The following is a 10,364-nucleotide window of genomic DNA, read 5'->3' on the forward strand; positions in this document are numbered from 1 at the left end:
AAAACAACATATTAAATAATAACAAGTATATTAAATATTATATTGGGTAATACCTTAATTTACTTTACCCAACTGTTGGTATTCTACCACTGGAATATCCTTAGGGGGTTCGAGTTACACAGCGACTTTTAGCACACACATTCCAGACCACACATTCATCCAGCACAGTCGACTACACTGTTACCACCGCAGCCTGTTAATACAATCAGTTGCACGAGTAACAACTGTGGCTGTGCGTAGTGGCGCTTTACTCAGAGGAGCTGTCTGTGGTGCTGTTTCCTGCACTCTAATGTGCTAACACTGGCTGACAAAAGGTTTTTTTTTTAACAGTTCAGCTTATGATATTTAGCTGACACCCTTATCCAGAGTGCCTTACATTCAGTAGTGACAGGGACAGTCACCCTGGAAACACTCAGGCTTAAGTTGCTTGCTCAGGGACACGATGGTAGTAAGTGGGGTTTGGGGTTCTAGAAGTTCGGAGGCCCACAACCCTCAAAAACATATTATCATCTCCACTGAACTCTCCAACTCCCCCTGACTTTTCTTCCCTAACCCTTCTCAATGAACATTGAGCAAATCTGCCAGACATTCTCCACCCCTACAAACCCTACTCTGCACCCTGAAGACTCTTCAACATTTTCAAAGCTTCCATCAGAAAAAATCATCCAAATCATGTATACAGGCAACCCAACCACCTGTCCACTGTATCCAATCCCCTCCACAGTGCTCCAAACTCTCTCCTGAGCTTAGTACCTTCATTTCTCATGCCATGAATGGTTCAGTTTCATCTGCTCATGTGTCTACCTCCTTTAAAACAGTCCGGGTTCTTCCAATCCTAAAGAAACCCACTGCCGATCCTGCAGACATCAACATCTGCAGACCAGTGTCTCTTCTCTCAGTTCCTTTTAAAGTCCTTGAGCGCTGTGTCTACAATCTTCCATCATTTCATCTGTCTCAGAACAACCTCCTGAATCCCAACTGGACCCCTGGATCTGACTTCAGAGCAGGTCATTCTACTCTCTCATCTGTTCTTATTCTCTTCTACCTCTCTGCAGTATTTGATACAGTTTACCACAAGACACTCCTGTCTGTCTTGAAGAAGCTCAGCAATTGAGTGGTTTACTTCCTATCTTGCTGGAAGACAGTCTTACCAAGTGACTTGGGAATGATCCATGTCTGCTTCATGCAGATTCTCCACACAGTGTCCCTGAGGGCTTGGTACTTGATCTTGCTATTTACCAGGACAACTCACAGATTTCTCCTTATGCCACTGCACGCAACCTTGGAGTAGCTATAGACAACCAACTCTCCTTCTCAACTCACATCACCAATCTAGATTCCTTCTGTACAATATCAGATGGATCCTCCCTTATCTATCAACACAGTCCACCCAGATACTTGATCAGCGTATAGTAATCTCACGACTGAAGTCCCTTCTAGCTGGTCTACCTCTATGTTTTTAAACTTCTCAAATTCTCCCACACCGCCCCTCTGCTACGTTCCCTCCACTGGCCCCAGTTGCTGCACACATCAGATTCAAAACACTGATACTGGCCAACAAAGCCAAACATGGAGTAGCACCATTCTACTTCACAGCCCTTATTACACCTCACACTCTCAGTCCCTCCAGTACTGCTCGCCTGGTCCCTCCATCTCTGAAGGTACGAGGAAGACATTTATCTAGACTCTTCTCTGTCTTGGTTGCTCGGTGGTGGAATGAACTTCCCCTCGAGGTCAGAACAGCACAGTTTCTGAGCACCTTCAAACCGCAGCTCAAGACCTTCCTCTTTAGAGAATATTTAGATTAACTTTTTAGATTAACTTAATTAGATTAACTTAATTTCTTATAGTCTGACTAATGTAAGAAAAACTACAACAGAGTGAAATATAAAGATTATATTCATAGTTGGGGGTCCTAGTGAAACAGAACCAATAACTTGAATAGATGGTAACCAGTACGGACGTTGTAAGTTGCTCTGGATAGAGGCATCTGCCAAATGCCACAACTGTAAATGTTGTGGTCTTCTGGTTCATAGGCGAGTGTGTTACACACTAGGCTACCACATTCACGTTTACGCCATTTGGCAGAAGCTGTGTTCCTCAGCAACTTACAAGAGGGCTTTAAAAAGTTCAAATTTTAAAGAAATCACCCACTGCTGGTGTCCTCCAGTTATTGTGTAAGATGTAAGATGTATGACACAAGACCCCCTGGAGCCCCTGTAGAATCCTCCTTCGGCGCAGTCGGCGGCTGCAGTTAATGTGATTTCTGCGGCTCGCAGTGGTGCTGATATCACTGTTTGTGTTCAGTGCGCATGGAATGTAGGTCAGATGACAGTAAAGGAGAGTTGGGTTGCATATTTATTAGTTGAGGGTGTTAATTCTCTTTTCCCTCTCTGTGTGTGTGTGTGTGTGTGTGTGTGTGTGTGTGTGTAGCTGAGCTGACGGTGCCGCGCTACCGCACTGAGAAGCTTTCCAAATCTCCTCCGCCCCCACCGCCCCGCCGGAGTTTCCCCTCGGCACATGGCCTCACCACCACCCGCACTGGGGAGGTCGTAGTCACGACCAAGAGTGTAAAGGTATTACACACATAAACTATAGACTAGTCCTCGTCGTTTTAAAATGAACCTTCCACCCTTTTAGTTAATGACATATTATTAGTGCACGTTAATCTTAATAAAATGAAGCTAATATTGTTACTAATATTGCGCAAATAGTTCAGACACACCTACTCATTCAATTTTTATAGAACAAAACTGAAGACGCAGGATTATGAAATATCATGTGATGTTATGTAATAAACCAAGAAAAAATTGACATTTGCGTCTCTCCAAATCAGGGGGACTTTTGCTATGATGGCAGCATTTTACTCACTTGGCTTCTCTCCACCAGACGTAGACTTAAGTTAAACTTAAGGTTTCAGTCCTGAAGGTTTATGCTGAACACTTATACTGACTGGTACACCTCTGACTGTCTCTGTGTGTTGTGTGTATATAAATTTTTTCTTGTTCATATAGTAGCCCATCCACAATTTCATAATTCACTCCATAAACATAACGCTGTGTCATAACAGCCACAAATACATATGAACAAAATGAATGCACCCTAATCCACACACACACACGCATTCATGCTGTCACTAGTTTGCATGAATATGGGTGTATACCTTTTTATCCCTTTATCATCAGAAAGAATTGTTCATTTTAGATTTTTAATACATTTCTTAAATGTTTGAAATTATGTGAAAATTCTTATCGTGGACAAAAGTTTTTCTGATCCAGGGCAAGTTTAGAAGTTAAAAAATAAAAAGGAGACAAATTCCTTTAGAAATAGTTCTTATATAAATGTTCAATGACTTTATTGATAGGTTATGATGTTTTTGGCTTGTCCCAAATCTCAAGATTCCTGACAGCTGTCTCTTAATGTGTTTAATACTATATTATTATTTATCAATAATGGCTTAATTATAAGCCTCCTCAGTAATACTGATCCGTTTGTTTAGCTGGACAAAGGAGAAAACTCAGAGGACATGGACGCCCCGCCTCACACTCAGACGCAGCCGGTCAAACTGAGACGTCCGTCCGTCACCGATGCCCCCCGCCCTGCGTCCACTCCCCCCGTCATCGCCGCCTCGGGGGTGAAGGACGACGAGGATGAGGAAGACAAGATCATGGCTGAGCTGGAGGTAAGGGCCAGGCTGACCGATTGCATTAAAAAGCAGAGCCAGACATTTTTCTTTTTCATTTTATTTTTTTGGGAGACCGGGTGACCTCAAACCAATTAATTTTATCTGACTGCAAACCTGATTGGTTGTTAGGCAGCTGTAGTCTGTAAATGGACTTCCAACACTCATTTCATGAAATATCCATGTAATTAATACACCATAAGTCATTGCCTTAGTCTTCTGTTTGAAATGCAGTGTAAAGAAGTGCCCAGCATTTAGAGGCTTTGCTTTGCTGTCTAGGTGCATTACTATGTGTTCACTGTCCCCCTTCATGTCTCACACACACGCACCGTCAAACAACCACCCCACTGGCAGGCGTTTCAGAGAACCCCAATCAGGGTGAGTGTTCCCACAGCCGAGCCGCGGTCCCGCACGCTGCCGAGATCCCCACTGGGAGCGGCGCAGCACAGGCTCGCTGGGAAGACAGGTAACCGTCCCGGAGCACGTTCCCCTGGGGAGGAGCGTCTCAGCTCTGTCCGTCCTCTAGTCTGTTCCTCCAGTTCATTTTCCCGCCTTTTACCCACGCTGTCCTGCACTGGAACCACTAACGCAACAGCACTGACTGACTGGACTAGAACCGCAGATGTCGCAGAGCCTTGAGGTGCAACCACGGATTTCCTTATTTTGTCTCCCGCGCCGCATTCGTCTCACCAAATAAAAAAAGAAAAAAGGCGAACAAAAGAACGTTTTCCTGAACATTGTGTCCCCGCGGTGTTCTGCCTCTCTCCGGCTCTGGCTTCCCGCTGTACACCGGCGCAGGATCGATTAATCATTGCACAATCCCCCCTTCATTCGGAAACTCTTCCGAAGGATCGCCGCCATCGTGGAGGCCCGCCCTCGTCACCATCCTCACTAATCCTACTTCCCGGCTAGTCCTTCAAGCCCCTAAAACAGGGTGAAGCGTCTTCTTTTTTTGCCTGATGTCTTTTGAGAGACATGACTGTGGAGGTCGACCTTTAATTAATTGCGATTAATCCTCTAAACTGGATCTCAACAGAAAATTTAACCACAAGCTCGTATAGTTACAGTTACAATGGATCTAATCTAATCTAAAAAACGGAGCTGTCAAATGCTGCGACTAATCAATTATTAAATCATTTTCATTTGTTACATTTTTAAGCCCTTTTAATAAATATTAGTTGATGTTATATTTATAGTCGGGCCATTATTGGAAACGTGCTCATTGTTAGATAGTTTAGGGTGTGTATTTTCTTCATATCCCCTCCCCCCTTTTCTCCTCTCATGACCTTAGTTCCTTCATTTCTTACTAATCTTCACCCTACTCCATACTCGATGACCTTTATCTCATTACTTTTTTTTTTTACGTGTACATATGTGTTATGTGTATTTATTCCATTCTCTGTCTTCGTGGCAGAACTCCAGCAGCCCGTCCGGTTCCAGTAAGCCCCTACAGTCATCAGCAGCAGCGGCGCGCCTGAAGCACCTGCAGCAGAGCAGCCTGGAGCGCCGCAGCCGGAAGCAGAGGGAGGATTTTCCCAAACTGCAGCAGGGCCAGCAGGGGGCGCCGCCGGGGCAGCAGCAGGTCTTCCACTTCTGAGGCCCGGCCGCCGCACCGCATAACACCTGTAATACACACCGTCACACACCCGTCACCATCCAGGGCCTACGACCGCCCTGGCGCCATAGCAACAGGTCACCAGCCTGCAGCGTGTGCTGGGGCCATTCTGACGCTTGGGGGGGGCGCCCGGGTTCGAATTCTGTCATACCCCGTCCTCCCGCCCGTCCATCCTCTGTTTCTCGCTCTTCCAAGACTGCCGACAGCACAAGGTCACAGCCAAGGTAGTGGGTCATAAACTCTTCTAATCTGTGTTCATTGGTGCTCTGCCAGTCATCCATCATGACCAGGGTGGCTGTGTATATTTGTGTGTGTGTGTGTGTGCGTGTGTGAGAGAAGACGGTTTTGTTGGGGTCCGCAGGGGTCCGAATATATACGTACAGCCAGAGTCAGGATCATCATTTTGCTCCCGACTCATTGCCAAGTGTGTCAATAGCTGCCAAACGTATGGGGAGAGGACGAAAGGAGAAGAAGCCCATGGCTGCAACGCCTCGATATCACAGCACAGCATAAGGAGCTTTGATTGCTCCTTCTCTGACCTCTCCTCCCTCGTGTCTTCTGCATTCCCGGAAATGAAAGAAGAGGAGAGAGAGAGACCGGGCACTGACAATCCTCGGTTCAGTCCAGAGAATAAAATGTGAGGGAAAATAGAGACAAATACAACTGAAATCATGGAAAATAAGGGGGATGAGAAACGAACGAGTCAAAGCACAAAAGAAGCAATGAAAGCAAAAGATCATCTCATCATTTCAGGCAGCGCTGCCTTCCTCGACCATCTCGAAAAAACCAAGAACAGAAAGGGCTGGGCGAGCCCCCGTTTCTGCACCTCACGTGTGCCAGGCAATCTGCGGCGCCGGGTTCCCCCCGTAGGGCTGATCTGCGGGCTGCTAGCGAACGCTCGCTCGCTCGCTGCCACTATCGGACCTCCGGGGGGCGCCGGGGTTGGAGCTCATCTCTCACATTTGTTCAAGGACAAAATGGGGCATTTGTCGCAAACCGCAAATGAGCTCTTGATTCTTCAGTTAGCAGAAGCACGGGCCAAGGAAGCAAATCAGAAGTTCCTTTTTGAGGTCTTCATGGACAAAGGCCTGTTGAATGTACTGACATCTATCAGTCTAAAGTCTATTCTTACAGATAGTTCAATTGCAAGAAAATATTAGAAATAGTTATTTCTAACTGCTTCTAATATGTATACCAGTAATATTCCCCCTCACAACTATGATGATTTGATACAATGTGAATATTGTGAAAAAGTGTGTTTTATTCTTATTTAATTATTCACGTTAACCTTCATATATGCTATTTATAGTACATATATGCTATTACAAATATGCTACCACACATAAAGTGAAATATGTTATATATTTATATACATATATATTTTATGTACTGTATATGGTCTCAGATTAGAATGTTATACGATATTCACAAATTCTGAAAAGTATCTTGATTGTGTGTTTAATTGTGAAGGATTAAAAAAAAAAAAAAAAAACTTTTTCACAATATTCACATTGGATCTAAATGAAAAGACAAAATGACCTCAATGCCTTTGTTAAACTTCGGAAGTTGAATTGTGCGATCACACTAACAAGAGCTGCATCAAGCCTCTACTTGCAAACTGCTGAGCCTCCTTTTTTGGTCCGATCTGGTCTCGCTGTTGTGCAGAAGAGCGTGGAGCTCATCAGGCCTGCGTTCGGCGTCGTCCATCACGCGGCAGGCCAGGCTTTGTCCCGAGCACGCAGACACGTGACGGCCTTTCCCGGGTTTGTCTCGATGGGAGACGCTGCTGTCAGCCATTTTGCCTCAGATGAACGACCGGGACGTGGGCAGGCCCGGCCTGGCGTTCGGGGGTCAGAGCGTTTTCACAGCTTCTGCACCGGGGAGAGGCTTGGATTAGCGTCTTAAAGCATCAGCGTGGCGAATTTCGCATTATTTTTTTTTTGTTCAGTGCACGTGTGTCTCTGGGGCTTTGCACCGGGGGGCACGCCTGCACTCGTGAAATCAGCGTGGAGTAATTCGGATGCCTCTCCACGGCGGTGCAACTGCCACTTTCATGCATCAGCCAAAAAGACAAGGGAGGCTATGCAGTGGCTTTTCGGAGCCTTTCGGGGGCTAAATGCAAAAAAAGAGTGCCGTGGCGGAAAAGACTGGGGGGGGCCTCATGTCAGCAGCAAAGGCAAAACGGGTTAGACAGGCCAAATACGTACGAGTACAGAGAGATTATTCAGTAGTATTTGGTTCTGAGGCTGACGGCTTTGATGTTGCCGCAGCGAAGGTGTCGCAGGTTTGACGTCTGCGCACTCGGCGTCTTGTTCTCTCGCGTCATCCCTTCTTCCTCCTCTGGCTTTTACAGATGAGCGTGTCGGTGAGCCCTGGATAAGCTGTATGTTAATGTCTGCCGGCTCTTCGCCTGCTCAGATTCAGTGGGGGAAACGTTGAAAATAAAAAAATGAAAAAAAAAAAAAAAGAGAACGCGGAACTTCGGTAAGTCAGTCAACTTAAAACCCATCAATCAACTGCCATTCTTCACCACGCCTAGATTTTAGCGTCCGCCTCGGAGCTCCCAGTGTCTGAGAACACCGTTGCCCCCTTGTGGATTTTCTCTGAAAGAACAGAATTTGTATTTTATTTGACCGAAAATGTACTTTTCCTTTTTTTACTTTACCATCTAACCTGACTGATTTGTAGTAATGACGAAACCCCCCGGCTCAGGCTTTGGATCGGTGGTGATGTAGCATTAAGCCATTGCCAATTGCTGTTCGTTTGTAATTCAGAAGAATAAGCAAATGCTTTTATAAAAGGCACAAATTAATTTCACATTGATTTATTGTAATATGTATGCATGATGGCCAAACTATTCCTTTGGATCCCACAAATGATGCCGTGGTCAACCTCATCCTCTTCTACCTTAGCCCAACACACACACACACATCGACTCTATGCTATTTAGAAGAGGAATTAGCCTCGTGTTAGCCACCTTAAACTACTAGTTTCTAATGAGAAATGTACCTTATGGCAATAGCTGGTAATAAATTAGCCTATTACATATAAAATCATGAAAACTAGCCTTACAACTATTTAGATAGTTTTGTCAAAAATATATGCTAGTAAAGAAAGTTTGGAAATGAAGCACGATGTAATGTAAAATACATTTAAACAATGCAACCAACAATATAAGTTTTTTATAATAAAAGTCTTCTTTTGTATTTTTATACTTTGAAGAGAGAGCACACAATCTCATGTAGAATAGGTTTTTATTTTTATTACTGTTTCAAAGTCAACATTCCACAGTGATATAGCCGGGGCCTCGCCCAGAATCATCTCACAGAAGATGGTACGAATGTGTGGATGGCAGAAATATTAATGCCGTGTTGTAATGTCGTAATATTGTGTGGCTGAGTTGTGCAGAGAAGTTTTGTTCCATATAATATAGTTTCTAAAAACCGTGAACTCATGAACACAGCCAAAATGTGGGAAAAGCACGACAGTCTCTCTGTTCTAAATAACAGATGAAAACATGAAAATCACAGCGTTAATCGATGGAACATAATTCGTCCGGTTCTGTGGCTCGTTCCAGCGACGCATGCTGTGCTCTCTCTCTCTCTGTCTCTCAAATAAAGTCCACTTTATTAAACCACTTTTTTTGAAGGCTCCCACCTGGGAGCAAAAATATCGTCTTCAAAGAGGTAGCACGTGGGAATCGAAGAAAATAACCACCGGTACACAGAACCCATAATTCATGAGCAGGGACCAGGCCTTCATCTGCATGTGACAGCCAGACCAGTATTGGTGTAAAACTAAGCTCCAGTGCTCCTCTTTTAATAAACATTGGGGGTGAAAGGAAACTCAAAGGACCCCCCATGTCATCTTGTTGCAGGCACACATGGGTCCCAGGATGGGTTCCAATTTTAATAGACTTGATTTTAATTGGGATTATATAGGAGTTGAAGGCGTGGTCTTTCTTTTGAATGTCAGCTATGGACTGCATACATGGGTAAAAAAAAAATACATACATATATATATATATGTGTGTAATCAGTAATGATTATCCATAACACCTTATGCAGTGTACTTGTAAAACAGTGACAAATGTATTTATTATTTGATTGTTGATTGATGAATATACTTCCAGGCATCAAATACTATGTCTCATAATATCTAACACATAATTTTTGGCAATGGGAATGCAGAGCAAAAAAATAACTATTTTTTTCCTGAGCTTGTGAATTAATTTCTTCTGCTACTGTGAGGTATAAAAGTGTTACAACTGCTTTAAAGAACATTTTTACTTTATTATTAGTTTTATTTTCATCTGTGGCCTAATGCAGTATGGAATGGTTATGGAGTGTATGAAAAAAGTGGACAAGCAGGAACTTGTACATAAACTGTATTATTTGGAGAGGTGTGACTTTCTATGTCATTTTTTAAAAAAAAATATACAAATATAAATATACACAATAAATAAGAGAATATATAAGTGAACTAATGCATGTACAGTGTACCTATGCTTTAGATCTTGCATGCAGGTGACTACGAGTCTCTGTTTATTTTTTATTTCAACCCTCCATTGTGTAAAATAGGTGTACAGTGAAGATATTTTTTGTTAACTTTATTCCATGCAACTGTTGTGTATAAATCATACGTGAATAATATACGTGTTGCTGCAGGGAGGAGTGTAGCCGATTAAAACGGCAGAAAGAACAATAAAAACCTACTAGAGACTTCGGAATCAGTAACATTTGTGAATGCCATGCAATTCTATAGATATACATATATGGGGATAATATATTGCTGCTTTTGTGTTCCTGAGACTGTTGGTTTTGTAAATCCCTGTTGTGTTTTTGTGATCATTAAAGTGGATCTCTTATAAACCGAGCATTGGCGGGGCTTTATGTCTGTGCCTTTGTGTGTGTGTGTCTGTGCTTTTGCGTAGGGCAGACTAGAATGTTCCGGCTGTGCCGACACTGAAACATCAAGGACCTATTACAAAGGAATGAGCATATTTGCTGCGGTTGTTAAGGTTATTTACAGATATGTTAAATAATCTGGGCCTGTGTTAAATTTTAC

At 43.5% G+C, this 10,364-nt stretch overlaps 1 protein-coding gene across 11 annotated transcripts in view; it reads left to right on the forward strand.

The window, feature by feature from the left end:
- srcin1b (SRC kinase signaling inhibitor 1b) overlaps positions 1 to 10,173 on the forward strand; it is a 54,612-nt gene extending 44,439 nt beyond the window's left edge. For all 11 annotated transcript variants that reach the window (XM_028970885.1, XM_028970887.1, XM_028970889.1 and 8 more), the window contains 3 exons: positions 2,434 to 2,576; positions 3,500 to 3,682; positions 5,097 to 10,173. In XM_028970885.1, coding sequence (XP_028826718.1) covers positions 2,434 to 2,576; positions 3,500 to 3,682; positions 5,097 to 5,279 — 509 coding nt within the window. In that variant the 3' untranslated portion in view covers positions 5,280 to 10,173. The remainder of the gene's footprint in view (positions 1 to 2,433; positions 2,577 to 3,499; positions 3,683 to 5,096) is intronic.
- Positions 10,174 to 10,364: the final 191 nt, after the last annotated feature.

Source organism: Denticeps clupeoides, chromosome 2 (genome assembly GCF_900700375.1).
Source record: "Denticeps clupeoides chromosome 2, fDenClu1.1, whole genome shotgun sequence".
NCBI classification, from domain to species: Eukaryota; Metazoa; Chordata; class Actinopteri; order Clupeiformes; family Denticipitidae; genus Denticeps; species Denticeps clupeoides.